This window comes from Scardinius erythrophthalmus (assembly GCF_964197995.2).
Source record: "Scardinius erythrophthalmus genome assembly, chromosome: 13".
In the NCBI taxonomy this organism is placed as follows: Eukaryota; Metazoa; Chordata; class Actinopteri; order Cypriniformes; family Leuciscidae; genus Scardinius; species Scardinius erythrophthalmus.
Window position 1 is genome coordinate 4,536,050 of NC_138233.1, and position 24,834 is coordinate 4,560,883.

Consider the following 24,834-nt stretch of genomic DNA (forward strand, 5'->3'; position numbering starts at 1 on the left):
CTTGTGCTGTGTTTGGTGTTTAACTAATGTTGTGATTTGTTGTTATTGAATATTATCCATTGCTGGCTGAAAAATCCCACAACATGTGGTTCTGGAGGAACTTTTTTCAGTTTCGTCTTGCTCAAGACTAGAAGAAGAGAAGGCAAATAAATGTGACTGAAAGTGAAATTTCCTAAACCCGTTTTCATGATTAATATTAGCAGTATCATAGATACCAACAGTTTTCCTGAGCTGAGATTTGTCTGTCCAGTTTCAGAAATGATCTAATGTTTGGGCTGTGTTTGTTTAATCCCTTAAAGTCCCCCTTTAGTCAATGATTTTATCCCTTAAAACTCCACCAAAATGACATATTTAAATGTTTTTTTACCTGTAAAAAAAATTCCTTAATGCCTTAAACTAGCTTGAATGTAACAACGCCCTTGCTTCATTTAATATACGCGGATATATGAATATGCTAATTAGCCCCGCCTCCACTCACTCGTCGCAGCTCAGAGATCCACTCGGTCAACTTACTGAGGTTAACTGCACAATGGTTTCGCTCTTTACAACGTCAGACATTAATAAATATGATTAGCCTTTTGTTTGATTATATTATCAAAAAGCTAATAATGTGTTGCTGATGTTACAAAACCATGTTCCCGTTCGAGTCAGACAGCTGCCGTCTAACAATCATCAGAAACGCTTTGAACAACTCAGAACATCAGTGGAGAAAGGCATATAGTTCATCATAACATCGTAATATATATCATACACTCGCTTTATTGCTAAATCTACACAATATTTGATATCAACAGAAAAATATACCGGGATAACCTGGCTTCTCTTGAGACTCCCCTGCTAGTTAGCTGTTAATGATATGCTAAAACCCGCCGGCACGTTGATCTGATTGGTTACAAGGTAGTTTGTGACAAAGCGTGTTTTTGAGACTGTCTTTGGTTCACTGCAGTTTTAAGGAGAAAATATTCAGCAATGGTGTTGATTAATTAAAAGCACCACATAGATATATGTACAAACAACATTAAAAGCTGGATTTTCACTACAGGGGGACTTTTTCAAATGGCACTTAGAGGCTTTTGCATCTGAACTCTTCATATATACTTTTTATTCTCATGCATTTTTCACTTTCGGGCTTGGTCATTACATAGAGACACTGTGCAAGACACTGACAGGACAGATTCAAATACATTTTTATTGAATAATAGTTTACAAAATATGTATAGATTAAAATATTTTTACAACCTTGTAAAAAAAGAAAAGAAAGCGACACAAAACAACACTTCAATTCCCTTAAGAGGCTTCTAGATATAACAGCTTCAGTGAGGGTTACGAGGGATTCAGTACAGACTGGTCTTTTTCATGATCCGCAGAAACTCCTGCTCATTAATCTCTCCGTCACCGTCTCTATCGGCCTCGTCGATCATTTCCTGTTTAAAAAAAAGCAATCTTCAAAAACATGTTGTGTTTCCTAAAGTAGTCAGCTGTTCCTCCATGATGAGGGATCTTATCTGATCTTATGTCATGTACCACGCACTGACTAACCCGCCATCGTTCTGCCTGAGGTGCACACACACACACACACACACACACACACCTGTAACTCCTCGTCTGTGAGGTTCTCCCCGAGCTCTTTGGCCACTCGCTTCAGATTCTTGAAAGAGATTTTCCCTGTGCAGTCGTCGTCAAACAGCCTGAAAGCCTTCAGGATTTCCTCCTTCGAGTCCTTCTCACTCTGTTGTGAAAGATAAATGTCACACAGATCAATTTAGTGTAGGAGTTCAAAATCACAGAATGAGTAATTATATATCACAGTAACGGCATACAGCGTCAAGATTTTCATTTTTGCTGGGAATTTAAAGGTACGCTATTATACATTTTTTGCTCAAAATCAACTCAATTTAAATAATGAGTCAAAACATCACCATTCCTTCTTCCAAAACATGTTTTTCACGATGATAAAAATTTTTTTATATAATACAGGGTTATTATTGTAAACTAAAACTATTAAAAACATTGAAATAAACTGAAATAAAGTATTAATAAATATTAGGGGTGTCACAATATATTGCAATACAAAAATGCATCAATGTGTATAATGTATAGTTCACCCAAAATGAACATTTCTGTGTGAGAAAGTCTTCAGAGTTTTAGTGTCAGAACTACATTAAACTACTATATATAATGTTGAATATAATGTATAATAATGCAACTTTTTTGCACTTTGGCACTCTGGAAAATAAATATTCGTGTGCGGATCTTTTTTCTTATCTTTAATTTACTTTTGGATCTACGCACCGCACCGCAAGAAGATATTACTCATCAGTTAGGGACTAATGTTTGGCCTGTCTATCCCCTTGTTTCATAATAATGCAATGGGGGAATATTTGTGGGTCCTGATAATGCCATATGTCTGATGTTACCAGTAAAATATATATATTTAAATATATCTAGTCAGTGACAGAGATCAAGCATATTCATCTAAAATAATTCTGTGTTTTCATCTTCAGAATCATGAAAAATTGTTATTCTGGCGTCTCTATTGTCCTGATTGGGTTTCCAGCATCAAGTCCAAGCCTAATCATTTACAAACACAATGTAATATCAAATTTAGCATTTTAATTAACAGTCCATTTTTTGTTAATCTTTTATCATATGTCTTGGAGTATCGCAATAATATCGTATCGTGAGTTCAGTATCGTGATATGTATTGAATCGTGACATGAGGGTATTATTACACCCCTAATAAATATGATAAATATTAGTTTAAAAACTAAATGAAAATTCGAAATGTGGCAATAAACTGAAATGAGTTGAAGTTGAAGCACTAAAATTATTAACCGGAAATACAGAAAAACTGAAATAAAAATAAATTAAACCTAAATAGCAATATTTAAATAAAAACAAACCTAATAAAATGATAAAAGCAAATAACGAAATGACAAAAAAATTAATTAAAACATGAAAACTAAAAACGTATAAAACTATATATAACACTGAAATAATACAAATTACATAACCATGTTAAAGCCTATTTTTGGATAATCTATAGTATGAAATACTTTACATACTAATTTCATTTAAGTTGCACGCTTGATGTACACAAACAGAAAATATCAAATTATTCATAATTTCTTTTTAGAAGTCAGTGCAAAAACAGCCGAAATAGTGAAACTAACATTATAAAATGGATAGTTTCAATTCAATTCATTTCAATCCGCCACTTCTGAGCTCTTCGTCGGCTTGTTCGGGACTCGTTCGGGACTTGTGAAAAACAGTCATATATTCTACAGTGGTATAACACAAATTCCAGAATTATATGAGAGATTAATGAGAGATTACTGACGTCATCATCTGAGGTGCACTTCAGTGGTTAGCTCTCAGACTTACCATTTTCTGTGTCATCATAGAAAGGAAATCATTGAAGTCGATAACACCCGATCCTTCTTTATCAATATCAGCGATCATCTTTTTTATCTCTTCTTTCTTTGGCTCAAACCCCAGAGCTCTCATAGCAACCTATGGCAACGAGTCAAGTAGTGTGTTAGTAGCATACAGTGCAGTGCCTGTGAGAACCAGCATGATTGGACACACATTTTAACTGATTAATGTTTCGCCTCATTTTTAAACCTTAAGTCTGCTTAAGGAAAGTCAATATAGGCAAAAACATTTATCATTCGCCTGATATTTTATTCCTAAAAACATGGTGAAATGTTTTTCTTTTTCTTTCTGGCTGTTAAAAATTCAAAATCCACAACTAATGTCAACAAAATGAAACCTGGTTCTATCCATGTTTATCTTGGAATTATGATTTATGCAAATTGTGCACATTTAATTACACAATCACTCATTTGCATATTTAAACATAACATTTAAGAAAACTTGTAATGCAATTTTTTTTTGTAATTCCTAATGTAATCAATCAACTGGGGGAAGAACTGTGATATGTATTAGTTAATTGTTTTATCGTAATAACCTGTAGTGTCATAAAGGGACAGTTCACCCTGAAATTAAATCATCATTTGCTCACCCTGCTGTTGTTCTAATGCCGTATGCTGTTCTTTCTTTATCAAGCCTCAAAAGGAGACTTGTCTCGTCCATTTAATGGATAGCGATGGGAATATCAAGTTTTTTTTTTGTTTTTTTTTTTAGATGCGAAAGTATCACAGAATGATCCGATGTTACACGTGTTGTATGTATGTATGTATATATGTGTATGTAAAGTGAGGAAAATAAGTATTTGAACACCCTGCTATTTTGCAAGTTCTCCCACTTGGAAATCATGGAGGGGTCTGAAATTGTCATCGTATGTGCATGTCCACTGTGAGAGACATAATCTAAAAAAAAAAATCCAGAAATCACAATATATGATTTTTTAACTATTTATTTGTATGATACAGCTGCAAATAAGTATTTGAACACCTGTCTATCAGCTAGAATTCTGACTCTCAAAGACCTGTTAGTCTGCCTTTAAAATGTCCACCTCCACTCCATTTATTATCCTAAATTAGATGCACCTGTTTGAGGTCGTTAGCTGCATTAAGACACCTGTCCACCCCATACAATCAGTAAGAATCCAACTACTAACATGGCCAAGACCAAAGAGCTGTCCAAAGACACTAGAGACAAAATTGTACACCTCCACAAGGCTGGAAAGGGCTATGGGGAAATTGCCAAGCAGCTTGGTGAAAAAAGGTCCACTGTTGGAGCAATCATTAGAAAATGGAAGAAGCTAAACATGACTGTCAATCTCCCTCGGACTGGGGCTCCATGCAAGATCTCACCTCGTGGGGTCTCAATGATCCTAAGAAAGGTGAGAAATCAGCCCAGAACTACACGGGAGGAGCTGGTCAATGACCTGAAAAGAGCTGGGACCACCGTTTCCAAGGTCACTGTTGGTAATACACTAAGACGTCATGGTTTGAAATCATGCATGGCACGGAAGGTTCCCCTGCTTAAACCAGCACATGTCAAGGCCCGTCTTAAGTTTGCCAATGACCATTTGGATGATCCAGAGGAGTCATGGGAAAAAGTCATGTGGTCAGATGAGACCAAAATAGAACTTTTTGGTCATAATTCCACTAAACGTGTTTGGAGGAAGAAGAAAGATGAGTACCATCCCAAGAACACCATCCCTACTGTGAAGCATGGCACTAGCATCATGCTTTGGGGGTGTTTTTCTGCACATGGGACAGGGCGACTGCACTGTATTAAGGAGAGGATGACCGGGGCCATGTATTGCGAGATTTTGGGGAACAACCTCCTTCCCTCAGTTAGAGCATTGAAGATGGGTCGAGGCTGGGTCTTCCAACATGACAATGACCCGAAGCACACAGCCAGGATAACCAAGAAGTGGCTCTGTAAGAAGCATATCAAGGTTCTGGCGTGGCCTAGCCAGTCTCCTGACCAAAACCCAATAGAGAATCTTTGGAGGGAGCTCAAACTCCGTGTTTCTCAGCGACAGCCCAGAAACCTGACTGATCTAGAGAAGATCTGTGTGGAGGAGTGGGCCAAAATCCCTCCTGCAGTGTGTGCAAACCTGGTGAAAAACTACAGGAAACGTTTGACCTCTGTAATTGCAAACAAAGGCTACTGTACCAAATATTAACATTGATTTTCTCAGGTGTTCAAATACTTATTTGCAGCTCTATCATACAAATAAATAGTTAAAAAATCATACATTGTGATTTCTGGATTTTTTTTTTAGATTATGTCTCTCACAGTGGACATGCACCTACGATGACAATTTCAGACCCCTCCATAACTTCTAAGAGGGAGAACTTGCAAAATAGCAGGGTGTTCAAATACTTATTTTCCTCACTGTATATATATGTATATGTGTATGTGTATATATGTATATGTATATATATATATATATATATATATATATATATATATATATATATATATATATATATATATATATATATATATATATGTGTGTTCTGGAGTTATATGATAGGGTTTTGGGGAAAACAAACCGAAATTGAATGTATAATTTAACAAAGATCCTGAGCTTGTCCGTTGATCTGTGCTCAACTGCGTGTTCATGAGACTCTATTAGCGCCGCAGTCACTCCGACTCACACAGAAAAACACACAAGTTATTAGAAATCAAGATTAATAATAACACAAATACAATGCCTAGAAATCACAAAAGAGTATGTTTACTTTCTTCACCGAGTTAAATATCTCCAGACTTATGTCAGTCAAAATGACAGTTAACTTCTTGTTACGATGAACACAACGGATATATTCACCTCAGAGAAGAAGGTGTATGGATTGTATTTCATGTCGTGTATTTATTAATCTTTATTTCTCACAGCTTGTGTGAGTCGGAGTGACTGCGGCACTCATAGAGTCTCATGAACACGCAGTCGAGCCGAGCTCAGGATCTTCGTTAAATTATACATTCAATTTCGGTTCGTTTTTCACTAAACCCTATCGTATAACTCCAGAACACTTGGAATATATACGACACGTTTGACATCAGATCATTCTGTGATACTTTTGAGTCTTTTTTTAAAAGCTTGATGCTGGTCTCTATTCACTGCCATTATATGGACGAGCGTGAGCGGGACTTTATTCTTTTCATTTCTCCTTTTGTGGTCATAATGGGCATATGACATTAGAACAACAGCAGGGCGAGTAAACGATGACTTAATTTAAAGGCATTTTAGGGTGAACTGTCCCTTTAAATGCTTGAAATTAGATCTGAAGACAAAAATAAATGATGCCTGTAAATAAATCTGCTTACAAAACTGTTGAATAGTCTTTAAATATGTGACATTTTGTGTCAATAAATAATTCAAATTTCTGTTAAAAAGTAATAATAGTCTATTAAAATTCCTATTAATGATAATTATTAGAGATTATGCCGGTAAATTCATTAGCCAGAGTAAGATTAGTCACTCATATGGCATTTTACGATTAAGTCACTGTCTCATGCTCTTTATCTCTAGCTAAATGAGGGTCTCAAACCCGTTCTACCTTGAGTTCCTTCACATCTATGTTTCCAGAGCCGTCTGTGTCGAACAGGTCGAACGCTTCTCTGATCTCCTGCTTCTGTTCCTCTGTCAGCTCTGGTTTGGGTCCTGCTCTCTTCCGCTGGGTCGCTGTGGCACTGGGTTTCCTGAAGCTGGAAGCCTTGTAAAAAATGAAGAAAGAGAGACATTCAGCCGTGCTTCCACCAGAGGGCGTTATCATACTGTTTTAATGAGTTTTGTTTGAAATTATCATAAAATAATCATGGAATCAGACTATAAAATGAACTAAAAATACTGTCCCTGTTGCATTAGAGGAGGGATACCAGATATGACTTAGTTCCCTATACTGTGTTTCTTTCTGTATGTACTGTATTTCAGCATGTTTTATAATTATATCCACACACTTACACTATTTAGACTATTCGGTTACACTTTATTTTAAGGTGTCATTGTTACAGTGTAATTATATATTTAAGTACTGAGTAATAATAATCAACTACATGCACTTACTATAGGGTTAGGGTAGGATTAGGGTTTGGTTGAGGCGGGTTAGTTGCATGTAATTATGCATAATTTACTCTTATTACTATGGTAAGTACATGTAACATGCAACAAGGACACTGTAAAATAGTGTTACCATCCATCTATCTATCTATCTATCTATCTATCTATCTATCTATCTATCTATCTATCTATCTATCTATCTATCTATCTATCTGTGTGTGTGTGTGTGTGTGTGTGTGTGTAATGCATGCATGTATGTATGTATGTATGTGTATATATATATATATATATATATATATATATATATATATATATATATATATATATGAAGAGTTTAGATGCAAAAGCCTCTAAGTGCCATCTGAAATTTTCTTCTAGATTAGAATGATCATTTTTATCAAGATCGTATATTTAAGTTCAGTAATTTCACTTAAATGGTAATCTTAATTGCCATTTAAGTGAAATTACTGAACTTTAATATACGAGCTTGATAAAAATTATCATTCTAGAAGAAAATTTCAGATGGCACTTAGAGGCTTTTGCATCTGAACTCTTCATATGTGTGTGTGTGTGTATATATTTTTTTCTTGCAGGGATAAATAAAGGTTAATTAACTTAATTAAATCACGTTTACATAAGTTCTGTTACTTGGTAATCTGCATTTGGTGGAGGCTCTAAGAACTGGATTAGTTTTCATAATCACACATTTAATTAATTAGATTCAGGCAAACACATTTACTGTACAGTTTGGAATATGTGTGCCCCAATAAATATGTACTAATCATAATATAAAATAAATCGCATTGTTTTCGCCATTCATCTCAACAAATGCAGAGAACGACAGTCTCTGGTGGTTTCCACAAGAACGCCAACAAGCTAACAGCTTAGGCTAACAAACAGCGTATTAACCTTTTAACTAGTTTATGCAGACGTGAATTCATTCACAAAGTTTTAAAAGTAGCCTAAACTATACTTACCATCTCGAAAGTATCAGCAGAACCAAACCACAGCTTTACAACTTGCGTGATCTGTTAGTAAACAAGAGAAGGAAATTCTGTCGTTGGTTTCCTTGAGCGCGTTTGGATGGGCGTGGCGTCTGAGTAAGTGACAGCAGATTGATCCAATAGAATGTGTAGCTTCTCTTTGAATTACGTATTCCACCAATCAAACTTGAGCGGGCGGGGTATGTTAGATGTAATTGACAGTTTGGTTCGTTTGGCGTTCGTCTCTTAGCAACGAGTTTATGGCAAGCGTAGTAGTGCAGTGCACATGCGCAATGCGCATTTCAGAACATGGACACGGTTGTAAACAATACAGCTTTGCGTTTAAGGTTTGTAGTTTTGGTTTGATTAGAGCATTATATACGATAGCGTTAGTGTCTATGACTCGGATTTGATCCCCAGTTAGTTTAAATGCTTTGTTTGGCCTGCATAATATAGAACAGAAGCTAATTTGCTAAGAAGACATTTCTGGATAACGTTACATAACCTGGACTATGTTGTACAGAAAGACCTATTTACTAATTTTACCTAATATATAACAGCATGCTGTCTTTATCAACATATTTTATGCATACTTAATCTTATTGCAGTTATCTTTGTGAAAAGTGTGAGCAACATCCACGTAACTTTGCTTTATTAAATATAAAACGGGGTAGAATAATTAATATTCATAAAATATTATCGGACGAGAACATAAGAATTAACTGAGTTTTATAATGACACTATTGTCTTCTGTAGAGCTGCTGTTCAAGTTGTTTCATAACAGACTTTTACAACGTTAACACTGTAATTTCCTGTTACAAACAATCAGTATAAAGTGTTAGATGTAAAGTGTTATTGTATGTCACTGTTATAAAAGTGTCAAAAATCAGTGTTTTTCAACAGGATTTGCTTTGGGGCCCATATTTTACAATTGACAGACTCAAAACAGTAAAGTTATAACAGAAAATGTCATTTTAAGGTTTCATGCTTTCAGTAGCCAATAATTCATCACAACAGAAACGGTTTATTCCAAGAGACAGATGAATTTGATTGGAAGATATTGCAAGCATTGTCTGCTTCCCTTTAGAAGTTGATATGTATTTAGCTAAATATATATAAGTATATGTTTAGTTGCATTTTATTATTGTTTTTTCCTTCTACCCACAGCCTTATCTACACACAATTTAATGATCTAAAAAGACAATTAGCCCCAAAACCTGCAAGCGTTTGGTAAAAATGGGCTGTAATAATAACATTACGTGTGCTGATATGAATATTTACGTTATATTTCATGACCTGAAATGTTGAAAAAAGTTTGAAAATGTTGAAAGTAACGTAGAATAAAACATTGAAGATTTTATTGGTTTAATTTGATGTTTTTTCATACAAAAAAAAAATACGTGCAAATATACATTTACAAATTATTAAGTCTAATAAAGGATTACAAAATCTCTCAAAAAGAAGTGAAGACTAAATTATTCAACTTTGGATCATTTTTATTTATGTATATGGTTAGTTGCATTTTATTATTTGCATTAAAAGAATTTTCTATACAATTAGCCAATAAGCGTTTGGTAAAAATGGGCTATAATAATAACATTACGTGTGCTGATATGAATATTTACGTTATAGTTCATGACCTGAAATGTTGAAAAAAGTTTGAAAATGTTGAAAGTAACGTAGAATAAAACATTGAAGATTATTGGTTTAATTTGATGTTTTTTCATACAAAAAAAAAAAAACGTGCAAATTATACATTTACAAATTATTAAGTCTAATAAAGGATTAGAAAAATCCCTCAAAAAGAAGTGAAGACTAAATTATTCAACTTTGGATTATTTTTATTTATGTATATGGTAAGTTGCATTTTATTATTTGCATTAAAAGAATTTTCTTTACAATTAGCCAATAAGCGTTTGGTAAAAATGGGCTATAATAATAACATTACGTGTGCTGTTATAAATATTTACGTTATATTTCATGCCCTGAAATGTTGAAAAAGATGAAAATGTTGAAGTTGACAGAAGATTTTTTTTTTTTATTAATTGTTTTATTTGATGTTGTTGTTTTTTTAATACAAAAATACATGCAAATTATAAATGCACAAATCATTAAGTCTCATAAAGGATTAAAAAAAGGAGTGAAGGACTAAATTATTCAACTTTGGATATTTTTTTACTTATGTATTGGATAGTATATGGTTAGTTGCATTTTATTTTTTACATTTAGCATTGTTTTATCCTTCTCACAACCCTATCAGAGCACAGATAAATGATTAAACGATTAGTAATATTATATTAACCAGCATGTCATTACTCCTCTTCCACAGATGTCTGGAAGTGTCGCTCAGCGCCGCCATATTGGACTCCAGCAGTTAGAGGCCGTATCAGCCTCCACACACACCTTCCTCGGCCCCAACAAACACCTGAAGTTCATCCGGGATGAAGACGCTGGGGATTCGGTGTTGGTCAGCTCCTGTCCTCGTCTGCTCCAGCGCCTCGAGTTGGACGGCTCGGTCGGACAGCTCCTGCATGAGACGGTACAGGCCCAGCAGAAGCTCTTCCGCTCCGGGACGGGCGCGCTGGTGTTTCTGGCTGGAGTCTGGAGTAGAGTTGCACTGGAGTGTCTCCACAGAGGGATGAGTGTGTTAGACATCAAAACAGCCATGAGTAAAGCACTGGAGGTGAGTCTGCAGGTGTGCGAGCAATCGGCTGTAAGTGTGCGAGAAGTTTCCTGCAAGAGCCTAAAGGAGCGCAAACTCAGTCCAGAGCTGCAATGCAACCCTCATAATCTCATAATCAAACACAGCAGACACTTCAGTTCACACGATACACAAACAGAAAGCGGCGTGAATGACGTGACCAGCGTAGCAGAAGCCGTCCGCCACGGATGCAAAACCTCAATGCGTTTAGTTTTAAAAGCGTGCGAGTTGCAATCCAAGTTGGAGATCCAAAAACTGGTCACGTGCTGCATCCCGGGCCCGTCCGAGGAGCGCTCGTGCGTGTTACGCGGGTACGTCACGCCGCTGTCAGTCCAGCAGGCCTCAGTGGTTCAGAGCCTTCAGGGTCAGAGGTTAAACATCGCTTTAATGAGCGGCGACTTGAGTGAGAGATATCGTCACGTGGGCTTCAACAGGCCTGCAAACATCACGCGCGTCACGGACTGCGTGAGTCTGGAGGAGCGTTGGATTGAGAAAGCATTGAAGATCCTGCATGAGTTCGGCGTGGGTGTTGTGCTCGCACACGGCGTGGTTGATGTGAAGCTCAGAGATCGCTGTTCGGGCGTCCTGGTTATCGAAGGCGTTAAAAGCAGCGTTTTGAAGGACTTCAGCACATGCACAGGTGCCGTCCCGGTGTCCTACATCACTCAGCTCGACGAGCGCTGCGTGGGCCGAGGAGTGACGGTCAGTCGGTGCGACGAACATGAATCCGTCGGGATTGTGATCGCAGACACGTCTCTGGTCACGGCCGTCATAACCAGCTGTGTTCCTGCTAAATTACAGATCCTGGAGGATCAGTTCTGGAGCTGCGCGCACCGGCTGCACCAAGCGCTCAAAGATGGGAAGCTCCTGCATGGATCGGGAATCACTGAGATCCTCTGCATCCACAAACTACATCAATACCGGCGCACAGAGACGGAAAACCCACGGGAAAACCTGGTGCTGGAGCTGATGGCTGAAGCCTGGATGGACTACGTCTCCACTTTGATGCTGAACAGCGGGTCGGTGGCGTCGAAAGCCGAGGCTTGGACCGCGATCGCACATCAGATGAGACGTTATGAAGATGGAGAACCCGTGTTAGGGGCTTTTGGGGATTTATTGGGGGTCGGTGTGTATGATAACATGACAGTGAAGTCTGAGGCCTGGAGAAGAGCTCTTGATCTGGTGCTTCTCGTGCTTCAGTCTGACACTGAGATCATCACAGGGGGCGGAGAAGGAGAAGATCTCTACCATGAGCTCATGTATCTGTGACATCTGACACTTTATTAATAGCTTTTTATCTGCAGTATTATAATAATAATTATTTATAAATCAGGATTGAGTTGAAACCAAACAACCTTTTCTTTTGTTTTCATACACTCTTCATCTCTGAAGATCCTTTTCCAAGAGGCTCAGCGCCTGAAATGTTTTGTAAAAACGTGCTGATCTAATGACAACATTTGCTGATCTAATGTAAAAATAAAATAAATCATGGATGTTTTTTTTTTTTTTGTCTGATTCTTTTCATGCATAAAATACATCTAAATTTATAGTTGACATATTTATAATAATTTCTATCTATCTATCTATCTATCTATCTATCTATCTATCTATCTATCTATCTATCTATCTATCTATCTATCTATCTATCTATCTATCTATCTATCTATCTATCTATCTAACTATCTGACCATCTGTTCATCTATCTATCTATCTATCTATCTATCTATCTATCTATCTATCTATCTATCTATCTATCTATCTATCTATCTATCTATCTATCTATCTATCTGACCATCTGTTCATCTATCTATCTATCTATCTATCTATCTATCTATCTATCTATCTATCTATCTATCTATCTATCTATCTATCTATCTATCTATCTATCTATCTATCTATCTATCTATCTATCTATCTATCTATATTAATTTGTTCTATCTATCTATCTATCTATCTATCTATCTATCTATCTATCTATCTATCTATCTATCTATCTATCTATCTATCTATCTGACCATCTGTTCATCTATCTATCAATCTATCTATCAATCTATCTATCTATCTATCTATCTATCTATCTATCTATCTATCTATCTATCTACATTAATTTGTTCTATCTATCTATCTATCTATCTATCTATCTATCTATCTATCTATCTATCTATCTATCTATCTATCTATCTATCTATCTATCTATCTATCTATCTATCTATCTATCTATCTGACCATCTGTTCATCTATCTATCTATCTATCTATCTATCTATCTATCTATCTATCTATCTATCTATCTATCTATCTATCTATCTATCTATCTATCTATCTATATTAATTTGTTCTATCTATCTATCTATCTATCTATCTATCTATCTATCTATCTATCTATCTATCTATCTATCTATCTATCTATCTATCTATCTATCTATCTATCTATCTTTGGGGCGCAGCTGTAATTTCTGTTTTCTAGGGTACAACACTGCCGCCACCTGGACATAAATGTGCATTGCAACTCAACGCTTAAAACTACATTTACATCTCAACTCTTTTAGTGAATAGACTAAATTATGATTTTTCAAAATATTGTAGTCAAGGAATACATCTGAAAAAATATGATTGGTTTGTATAGCACTTATCACAATAAATATGATTTATATTTAATTATCAATTATTTTCCATAGTAGTACGGACTTTTATTTTGAAGTGTCATTACGTCTAGCGGCTCACGGTGGTAGGGTTCGCTCGCAGTCGCAGTGAGTTAGGGCGGCTCATGCAGACAAACAAACATCAGCTGAGTCCCCCGTCCATTCTGGCATGATTAAATCTCACACATTTACCCCAGCAAGAGAGTAAAAGAGCCCGTGAAGCCATGTGGATTACCCCGGAGGAGGTGTTACTGGCCAACGCGCTGTGGGTGAGCGAGCGGGCCAATCCGTACTTCATCCTGCAGAGAAGGAAGGGACACGGGCGCGGAGGAGGCATCACGGGTACGACACACACATTCACACAAATATAAACCATCGCTGCCGTTTGCATGACAGATTACTCGTGAATCGTGGAGTATAGTGTACTGAGAGATATATGCGTGCTGCTGGTTCACTGGAACATCTGTTAGTGGGGTTGTTTAGGTTGCATCTCTTCATTGATGCTGAGTTTGCTTGCGTCATCTGTTTATTTATATATGACATTACGTGTAACATTTAGAATTGTTAGTGCATGGTTTAATGCTGTTTATTTCGTTACTGTTCATGAACACAGTAATACATAATAAATTATAGATGGCTGAAATGATAAGTTTAACATTTCTAGGTGCCTCATTTTTATAACACACAACTTGCTTTACTTATTTATTTATTTATTCAGACCTCAGTTATTGTAACCCTTCAGATATGATGAAGCTTAGATGTTTAACATCCTCCTCAATGATTACATGATATATATATATATATATATATATATATATATATATATATATATATATATATATATATATATATATGAAGAGTTCAGATGCAAAAGCCTCTAAGGCCATCTGAAATTTTCTTCTAGAATGATCATTTTTATCAAGCTTGTATATTTAAGTTAAGTAATTTCACTTAAATGGCAATTAATAGGTAATTTTCATTGAAATTTAAGTGAAATTACTGAACTTAAATATACGAGCTTGATAAAAATAATCATTCTAGAAGAAAATTTTAGATGGCCTTCGAGGCTTTTGCATCTGAACTCTTCATATATATATATATATATGTGTGTGTGTGTATATATATGTATGTATGTATATGTATGTATATATTTGAGTTTCATTGCAAACAAAGCTCTCATCACTAATGGTTTGTGTGTCATGAGAATATAGTGACTTGTATTCCCTCCTGAGAAAGACATTCATATGTGTCTCCCTGGCACCTAAAACCAAACAGACAAAAACAGACGAGTCCCTCACATGACAGCAGAATGACTGCATTCACCTCTGAACCCGACTATAAACTCAATTGCATTAGGTAGACCTCAGCATAAACCTTGTTGTCTGAAAATTGCGTCATACGGGTGAGATTATTATGAGTCGTGATGATGAGTTAATAACATGTTTGTGTAATATTCAGTGCTTTATGGATCACAATCTTGCTTTTGAAGAAGCGTTAGTGTTTATCTCTCCATCAGAATCAGGCATTAACTGACTATGTGACCGCCGTAAGAGGAAGTCAAGACGTGTGTGTGTGACGAATGTCTTAAATTCCTCTGAAACTCTCTCTCTCACGCGCGCTGTTTATCTGGCAGTGTGTGTATGTGTCAGCAATGAGAACTGACGAAAACCAGTGTGGCTGTTATTGATGTTTCTCCCTCCACACAGCACGAGGCCGTGACCTATGACATGCTAACCCTTCTCTTTTTCTCCCAGGTTTGCTGGTGGGTACGTTGGATGTCGTGTTGGACTCGAGTGCTCGTGTGGCGCCGTACAGGATCCTGCACCAGACGGGAGAGTCTCAGATCTTCTGGAACATCGCTTGTGGTCTGTACTTAAAGGGGTGGTATAATACCCTTTTCACAAGATGTAAAATAAGTCTCTGATGTCCCCAGAGTGTGTGTGTGAAGTTTTAGCTCATAATACCCCACAGATATTTTTATATAGCATGTTAAAATTGTCACTTTTTGAGGGTGAGCAAAAACACACAGTTTTGTGTCTGTTCCTTTAAATGCAAATGAGCTGCTGCTCCCGGCACAGGGGGCGGAGCTTCAACAGCTTGTGTCCTTTTACCTCACACACACACACATGCACTGAACATTTCACAAACTTTTAGCCTTTTATGTTCAAACCGAAGTCAGACAGATGGAGAGACGACATGTAGACAACATTTCTGAATGGTTAGTTGATGAATTTATGAAGCTTATGTGTAGTTATCTTCTAGTCATTGATTAGCATATTCTGTCATGATAATCTATAAATCGTGTTCAGGGGGCGGGGTTTATGTAAATTCTAGGGTTGGTGATGTCACTAACCCGGGAGGAATGTGGTGTAGTCTCTACCAGCCGTTTGTTGTAGTCCTTAAAAAGCGATTTCTGTAAAAGCAAATATCTCCCTTTGCTCTGAACTTTGAGCGTTGTAACTTTGCAGATGTTGTTTATGCTTAAACAGCAACATTACACACTAACTAGAGTTAGAAAAGTCAAATCATAATCAACCACCCCTTTAAACTCGCCTTGAAATGGAAGTTGAACTAGTTTTTTCTGTCCTATTGTGACCTATATACAGTACCAGTCAAAAGTTTGGAAACACTACTATTTTTAATGCTTTTGAAAGAAGTCTCTTATGCTCATCAAGCCTGCAGTTAAAAACAAAAAACAAAACAAAAAAAACAGTAATATTATGAAATATTATTACAATTTAAAATAATGGTTCTCTTTTTTAATATACTTTAAAATGTAATTTATTTTGTGATGCAAAGCTGAATTTTCATCAGCAAGTACTCCAGTCTTTGGTGTCTTATGATCCTTCAGAAATCATTCTAATATGATGATTTATGATCAATGTTGGAAACAGTTGTGCTGCTTAATATTTTTTATAACCTGAGATACTTTTTTCAGGATTATTTGATGAATAAAAAGTTAAAAAGAACTGTATTTATTTAGAATAGAAATCTTTTGTAACAATATTCACTACCGTTCAAAAGTTTGGGAACAATAACTTTTTTTTTTTTAAGAAATTAGTACTTTAATTCAACAAGGATGCGTTAAATTGATAAAAGGTGATGGTAACGATTTATATTGTTAGAAATGTTTTTATTTTGAATAAATGCTGTTTTTATGAATAAATGCTGTTAACGTTTTACTCATCAATGAATCCTGAAAAAAGAATTCCAAAAAAATATATTAAACAGCACAACTGTTTCCATCATTGATAATAACTGAGTATCAAATCAGCATATTAGAATGATTTCTGAAGGATCATAAGACACCAAAGACTGGAGTACTTGCGGATGAAAATTCAGCTTTGCATCACAAAAATAAATTACATTTTAAAGTATATTAAAAAGAGAACCATTATTTTAAATTGTAATAATATTTCTTAATATTATTATTATTATTTTTTTTTTTTACTGCAGGCTTGATGAGCATAAGAGACTCCTTGCAAAAGGATTAAAAATAGTAATGTTTCCAAACTTTTGACTGGTACTGTACCTAGAGCCTAAAATTAGCACTCGCAAAGCACCAAATGCGAGTAAAAAGCTCATTTAGTTATTTGTGCTCTGTGTGGAAAGTTGTGTGTGCATCCGAAGCACGCACCCAGAAAGCCGCGTTTCAGTCAGCGCGAATACAAAACTCAGCTCTCTTTCACATCGTCTTGCGCTTGAACGGACAAATTACACAAAATTTTGTTACAAAAATAGCGAGTGTACTAGTAAACATAGTTGGTTATATCTTAAGTGAATGTAAACAGTTGAGAAAGTAAACGCATGTGTATCAGTATATTAGATCGGTGCATTCGCTCTTAAAGTGACAGTACCCTAATATTCCTGCAGTTTCTAATGTTAATCAGAGAAAGAAATCACTCCCTGCTCTTGACTGAATAACTTTTGTAACTTTAAAAAGGATGTTTAATTTATACAGTGAAGACTGTGCTGTTATTTTACATTTGCTTTATTACATTTCTGTACTGAAAAGCACTGTTTATTTCATTTGTATCTTTGTTCTATTGTATTTATTTGTGCTATTGCTTAGAATTTGATTATTTGTTCTTATTTTATTACTGACTGTTTATTCGTCTTTAATAATGTTTTAAATTGATATTAGTTTGGCTGGTAGTTTTAGCTGTGTTGTCGAAACTGGAATAGAGGATTGTTAGTACTAGTTTCATGGCTGGTACAAAATATTTATGGCCGGTAAATCTTCTTAAGTTGTCAGACACATGTTTTCAGTAAACGAGGCTTTGCTGGTATATCGGTTTTAAAATGTTTTGAATTTTTAGATGTTTTGCCGATGTTTAGTCGATCTCAGTGTCTGTCTGGTTTTAACTCATCTTGGATATGTTTTATAATGTAGACATTTTAATGACACATTAGATTAATAAAAAAAGAAAGAGTATTGGCCTGATTAGCCCATAAAACACACCAAAACAAGCCCTGAAAATTAATAAAACGAACGCATATTATACAGGCACTTCATGGTTAATTGTATTTGATTATTTGTAGATTAATATGTTACACTTTACAATAGTTTTTTTGAAGGAATCTTTATGCATGTTTTCATTGAGTTTTTGCTGTATTTTACACCGGTTTGACCGGCAGATTTTGTCAGCATGCAATATTTGGAGCAGTAATATTTGCAATATATTTCGGATCAGTGAATTAGATTCCTTTGATGTTTCAAAAAGCTCATTTTCTACCTAGTTTAAATCAGTAATCATAGGTAATTAACATAAAACATATCTAAAAATACAATTTAAAATGAACACTTATGTGAGATGCAATGGCCAAATGCAGTTGAACATAAAAAAAGCTAGTGTTATTTTGATATCATTGATATACTATTATAGTTTTTGTTAATATTTTGAATTAGATTTTATTTTTTATATTTTCTGTCATTTAGTAAAAGATTGTTTCTGTCATTTTTATTAGTTTTTTATTTTAAATGTCTTTTATAGTTTTATATTATTTTTAATACTTTAACTTAAGTACTTAAGCAAAAATGATTTTTTTTAACCCCCCTTTTTTTTAGTTCATGTTTATTTTATTTCAAGTAATGATGTTTTTTTTTTTTTTTTTTTTGTTTTAGTACTTGAATGATTTATCCATCAAAATGGCAAAAGTGCACATCTGTTAACTAGTACTGATTGTGTGTTTAGGTGAGCAAGAGCTCTCGCTCTAGATAACAGTTGATTTGTCTAGATTTGTTTAGTCAGGTGACACATGGTTTTTAGGTTTCCTGAATAGTTGCACTTTGCCTTAAGAAGTAGTTTGTTTTGCCCAGGGCCATTTTGTGTCGACATCTCAGCGTCGAGAACAGTGATGGAAAATCTGGAGAGTGACTGTGTTGTTGAGTCACATGACCCACATTAACATTCACCGTATCTCGTGTAAACCTCGCCTGACCTTTAATCTGCAGCCCTGAATCTGAGTGACATATTAAAGGATGTGCCACAGTAAACACTGCTCTGATGGATGTGTGTGTGTTGCAGGCTCGTCTCGTAAGGAGATCACTGAACACTGGGAGTGGCTCGAGACAAACCTACTCCAGACTCTGTCCATCTTTGACAATGACGATGACATCACCACCTTCGTCAAGGGCAAAATACAGGTGGGATTTGTTTCATTTGTCAAAGTTAATATATTAAAATATATTGGAGCTGTTAGATTGACATTTATTTTCCTCACAGATTATGTTCAACTAGATTCTCACATATTAAGGTCTAAATTAATACATGCGAAAACTCGCTTGCACTTTTTGTTTGTTGCTAGTTGCTATTTTTTATAAAAAAAAAATTCTATATATTTTTATTCAAATTCATATATACATATATACAGTATATATTTCATCTGGTCTTTTTCAAACATAAAAGTTACAAAAGGCTAGTTTCCATTACAGATTTGTGCAAAACTTTTGCGATTTTTACTTTTTCTGTTTTTTTTCTTTCTAAATGTCGACAAAAAACTATTTAGAAATGACGGCGTTTCCATTAACCGATGTTATGCGACTAAAACTTTAATTTTTTCCTCTCGCGATAAGTAAAATCATTCCAGAAATCATGGTAACGGATGTTGGTAGGTTTATGTGCTAATCCCAGCCACTGCACTGGCCATTATTATTAATGGAAGGAGACGTATGTGTGTTATCCAATCATTAATGGTAAGGAAAGACCCTTATTATACTGTGAGCGGCACATATGAGGTGTTTCTGGGTGTTTCTCCCTCATTTCTGCTCCAAGGTCTTGATTGTGGCATTTCTTTGAGGTTTAGAATACAGTATTCGTGTAATTCTTCTGTCTTTTATGAATTTAATAAAGAGCTTTGTCTCGTATTCTGTCCAAACACACCGCGTCATCTACGTCAGGTGACTGTAAATGCACAAAAACTGTTTCCATTGCAGTTTTGCAAAATATTTCTTTTTCGAATTGCCTGAAAAACCTCCTCATGCGAGCGTAAAAACTTTTTTGTGATAAATGGGGAGTTTTTGCGAAATTGATGTGTTTCCATTGGGCGTATTTTCAATCCGCAATTTCAATTTGCGCAATTTGAAGGGTAATGGAAATGCGGCTAAAGACATTTTTGTTACTAAAGATTTCTATTTCTTTTGAACTTTCTATTCATCAAAGAATCCTGAAAAAAAAAAAAGTTTTCAACATTGATAATAATCATAAATGTTTCTTGAGCAGCAAATCATCATATTAGAGTGATTTCTGAAAGATAATGTGACGCTGAAGACTGGAGTAATGATGCTTAAAATTCAGCTTTAAATTCACACAGAAAACAGTTCTTTTAAATCGTAATATTTCGCAATATTACTATTTTAACTGTATTTTTGATCAAATAAATGCCGCTTTGGTGAGCAGAAGAGACTTCTTTTCAAAACCTTTTGAACAGGTCTATCCGAATGCGAAACGATTCTTAAAACACACACGTCATGTGAAGATTGTTCTTCTTTGCAGGGCATCATCGCCGAAGAGAATAAAAGCGGCAAATCTCAGGAAGACGAGGATCCTGGGAAGTTCCGGGAAGCCGAGCTGAAGATGAGGAAGTTGTTCGGCATGCCGGAGGAAGAGAAGCTGGTGAACTATTACCCCTGCAGTTACTGGAAGGGCAGAGTCCCACGACAAGGCTGGATCTACCTCTCCGTCAACCACCTCTGCTTCTACTCATTCCTGCTGGGAAAAGAGGGTGAGACGAGAGCAATGTACAGTGAAACTCAATTTATAGGACAAGACAAAATAAGAACGCGACCGGAACCAAAACAAACATGATTTTACAGAAGCAAACCGAGATATATAATAAAATTCTAGTTGGGATGATTAAAAAGTTGTGACTTACTTATTACTGTTCTGCACTCTAAGGCCGTGTGTCCACCAAAGCTGGCTAAAAACGCTAGTCTCAGCTGTAAACGCCTAGCTGTGGCGCTTGAGGGCGTTTTGGCAGCGTTGCGTTTTTTTCAGTTGAGACGCTTTGCTTGTTACGATACGGAATATCCGTGAAAGTGTTACTAGTATCTCATTTCACACATATTTTGTTTCTGTGTTGATTCTATATTAAAATGTCGATACAGTGTAACGTATTTTCTCTGGCTCTTGTTTTAAATGATTTTGTTCTGTTATTATGCTAGTTGTCGTCCTCTGTTGATGTTGTACAAGCAGAATGTGGCGGTTGGTCGGTGTGGTATTAGTCCCGCCCCTCCTCTGCTGTGATTGGACGGTTGGGTAAAAAGTGACCGTGATGAGCGCTGCGTTTTACCCAAAGCTGAACATTCTTCAACTCTCGGCGACCTGTAAAACGCTCAGCACTTCAGCGTTTTTCTAAGAGGCTGTTTACACGACATTGTAACTAAAAAACGTAAAAGGTTTTATGCGTTTTGGCCTTTCGTTTACACAACAACAGCGTTTTGGATGCTTGAATACGCAAACTTTTGAAAACGGGTTTCAAAGTGCAAGTTTTTGAAAATGTCTCTGTGTAAAACAACAAAAACGTGAATCTGTGAAGACGATGACGTCATGCACATGTTACATGTTCAGTCTATAGTGTGTCATCGCAGAATACAGGGTTTTTAGTCGTTTTCATAGATCCGTCTGAATGGGGATCGTTTTGACTGGTGTCGACTTCTCGAAACTTCTCAGTTTTATGCATATCGTTGTCGTGTAAACGTACCCTCAATAATTAAATAAATGAGCAGGAGATATGATTTGAGTCGGCATGAATGGAAGTTGCGCTCTTCTTTTCTTCCCTATTGTGTCGTATATCCAAGTGAAACAAGAAGAACAAGAACAAATGTGGGCGGGGCTTGATTTTGTCTGTGGGGAATTGATTGGATGGTTGTGGTTTGCTATTGGTGGATCTCATGTGAGTGACAGGTTGCCCCGCCCACATCATCAGAGAAGAGAAGGCATCACAGTTTCCAAAAAATTATTAAGCAGCAAAACTGTTTTCAACAACTGTATTTAGTATACCATAAAAAAATAAGAATTGCCAATTTTGATTTCATGGTGACTTTCAATCTTTTTATTCTGTGCAAAGAAAGAGTGTGTGCAGGGATTCAAGAGACATTATAGTAGCACATGAGATCTTGCTATTAGTGGTCATTATACACAAGTATTCGACCACAGAAATACCAAGACTGAACAATAGGACTTCAGTGTTCTGGAGCGTCGTTTAGTGATGTCAGTGATTGAACTCTTGTGAAAAGGGCTGATTCATACTGAATTAAATGTTCTTTATTTAGTGTGAAATTGTGTTAGTGCATGCTGCTTTTCTTCCACCATGTTTAAAGGAGTAGTTCATCCAAAAAAAAAATTAGCCCATGATTAACTCACCCTGAAGTCATCCTACTGTAGGTGTGTATATGACATTCTTCTTTCAGACAAATACAATCAGAGTTATATTAAAAAATGTCCTGGATGTCCATAAAAGTGCATCTATCCATCATAAAAGCAGGCATTAAAACTCCTAGCTTGGAAATCCAGATCTAAATCTGAAAGATTAATGGTCTGGCATCGACTAGTGAAACTCGGCCAGCTCGAGGGGCGGCACCAAGCATGCATTTGAAAATCTCACTGCACGCAATTGGATAACACTACAACCAATCACAACAAGCCCCATACGCTTATAGTCAGGTCCGAATCTTCAAGATTGTGTAACCCTGTAGGCATTTTTGAGGAAAAGTTGTTATACCACATTTTTAGAAAGTTCAATGTCTCCTGAATAAGGATCCATCGTATAACATTGAAATAAGGGTCCCATTTTCTTGTAATTGTCATTGAAACAATAGGTGCATTATTCAAAGCCAAAACACTACAGGTGGATAGGGTAAAAATTTTAAGTTATAGATATCACCATAAAACCTTTCCAGTTTTTCACTTACATAGAGACAGACATTTTTTGTATTACAAGTTTTCTGAAATGTCATGTTTACATATGCAAATGAGGCATACCAGTATATATATATATATATATATATATAATTCGAGGGGCAGGCATACCAGTGCGCGGTTCCCCCTTTCGGGCTAGCCCTGTCTCTTCGCGTCTTCACAAAGGTTGTCGAGGCAGCCCTTGTTCCTCTCGACGACTGGCTGATCCTAGCTCACTCTCGAGACAACGTTTGCGAACACAGGGACCTAGTGCTGCGGCACCTAGCTTGTCTGGGCCTTCGAGTCAACTGGGAGAAGAGCAAACTCTGCTCCGTGCAGAGGATCTCTTTTCTCGGTATGGAAATCGACTCGGTCGCCATGTGCGTGCGCGCGCAGTCACTGCTAATTTGCCTTCGTCAGTTCGAGGGCAAGAGTGCGTTTCCACTGAAACTATTTCAGAGGCTCCTGGGGCATATGGCATCCGCAGCCGCAGTAACGTCGCTCGTCTTGCTTCATATGAGACCGCTTCAGCTTTGGCTTCGCGATCAAGTCCCGAGGTGGGCATGGCAACAAGGCACGCTCCGAGTCCCAGTGACTGCCTTCAGACCTTCACCCCGTGGACGAACCTCAGTTTTCTATGGGCTGGAGTGCCCATAGAACGAGTTTCCTGGCATGTTGTTGTATCAACAGATGCCTCCATAATGGGCTAGGGCGCCATGTGCAATGGACATGCTGCCGCAGGCTCCTGGACAAGACCCCAGCGCCTTTGGCATGTCAATTGCCTCGAGTTGCTGGCTGTACGTCTCACCCTGCACTGCTTCTGTGCGTTGCTCAGGGGTCAGCACGTATTAGTCCGATCAGACAATACCGCCACAGTAGCGTACATCAACCGACAAGGTGGTCTGCGCTCCCGCCGTATGTCGCAACTCGCCTGCCACCTCCTCATATTGAGTCAGAAGCATCTGAGGTCGCTTCGAGCCATTTATATCCCGGGAGACCTGAACCGTGCAGCTGATATGTCTCGGTTTCGGCCTCTCGCTGGAGAATGGGGACTCCATCCCCAGTCGGTTCATCTGATTTGGGATCAGTTCGGGGACGCACAGGTAGATCTGTTTGCCTCCCACGACTCTTGCCACTGTGACCTGTTTTATTCCCTGACCGAGGGCACGCTCGGCACGGATGCACTGGCGCACAGCTGGCCGCGGGGCCTCTGCAAGTATGCGTTTTCCCCCAGTGAGCCTTCTTACGTAGACTTTGCGCAAGATCAGGGAGGACGAGGAGCAGGTAATTTTGGTTGCCCCGTATTGGCTCAACCGCACCTGGTTCCAAGAACTAGTACTCTTCGCGACAGCACCTCCCTGGCCAATTCCTCTGAGAAAGAACCTGCTTTCTCAGGAACGGGGCACCCTATGGCACCCTCGTCCCGATCTTTGAAACCTCCATGTGTGGTTCCTGGATGGGACGAGGCAGGTTTGAGTACCCTACCACCAGCAGTGGTGGCTACCATCACTTCCGCTAGACTAGAGCATCGTCCACGAGACATGCCTATGCGTTGAAGTGGAACCTCTTTGTCAACTGGTGTTCTTCTAAACTTAAAGAACCCACGAAAGGCCCGATCAGTGTCGTGCT

The 24,834-nt window shown here is 37.1% G+C and overlaps 3 protein-coding genes across 4 annotated transcripts in view; 2 read left to right on the forward strand and 1 right to left on the reverse strand.

The window, feature by feature from the left end:
• Positions 1-1,175: 1,175 nt before the first annotated feature.
• On the reverse strand, positions 1,176-8,605 carry cetn4 (centrin 4). Its single transcript, XM_081382245.1, has 5 exons — positions 8,461-8,605; positions 6,984-7,139; positions 3,385-3,513; positions 1,592-1,729; positions 1,176-1,424 (listed from the first exon to the last, which is right to left on the reverse strand). The coding sequence occupies exons 1-5, from the start codon at positions 8,461-8,463 to the stop codon at positions 1,335-1,337; spliced, it is 516 nt and encodes a 171-aa protein (XP_081238371.1). The 5' UTR covers positions 8,464-8,605; the 3' UTR covers positions 1,176-1,334.
• A 115-nt stretch (positions 8,606-8,720) lies between these two features.
• bbs12 (Bardet-Biedl syndrome 12) lies at positions 8,721-12,668 on the forward strand. The gene is made up of 2 exons (XM_081382244.1): positions 8,721-8,813; positions 10,796-12,668. The coding sequence occupies exons 1-2, from the start codon at positions 8,727-8,729 to the stop codon at positions 12,434-12,436; spliced, it is 1,728 nt and encodes a 575-aa protein (XP_081238370.1). The 5' UTR covers positions 8,721-8,726; the 3' UTR covers positions 12,437-12,668.
• A 1,214-nt stretch (positions 12,669-13,882) lies between these two features.
• The window catches only part of tbc1d9b (TBC1 domain family member 9b), a 42,103-nt gene continuing 31,151 nt past the window's right edge, over positions 13,883-24,834 (forward strand). For both annotated transcript variants that reach the window (XM_081382246.1, XM_081382247.1), the window contains exons 1-4: positions 13,883-14,149; positions 15,562-15,672; positions 19,336-19,454; positions 20,803-21,031. In XM_081382246.1, the coding sequence (XP_081238372.1) occupies positions 14,032-14,149; positions 15,562-15,672; positions 19,336-19,454; positions 20,803-21,031 (577 nt within the window). In that variant the 5' untranslated portion in view covers positions 13,883-14,031. The remainder of the gene's footprint in view (positions 14,150-15,561; positions 15,673-19,335; positions 19,455-20,802; positions 21,032-24,834) is intronic.

Bases quoted from the DNA above. Each gene is read 5' to 3' on its own strand.
- cetn4 (XM_081382245.1), bottom strand. The intron at 3,514-6,983 runs GTAGAACGGGTT...TCGTTGCCATAG, and splicing joins TAGATGTGAAGGAACTCAAG to GTTGCTATGAGAGCTCTGGG. The intron at 1,425-1,591 runs GTGTGTGTGTGT...TTTTTTAAACAG, and splicing joins TCACAGACGAGGAGTTACAG to GAAATGATCGACGAGGCCGA.
- bbs12 (XM_081382244.1), top strand. From the start codon at position 8,727: ATGGCAAGCGTAGTAGTGCAGTGCACATGCGCAATGCGCATTTCAGAA. The intron at 8,814-10,795 runs GTTTGTAGTTTT...CCTCTTCCACAG, and splicing joins AATACAGCTTTGCGTTTAAG to ATGTCTGGAAGTGTCGCTCA.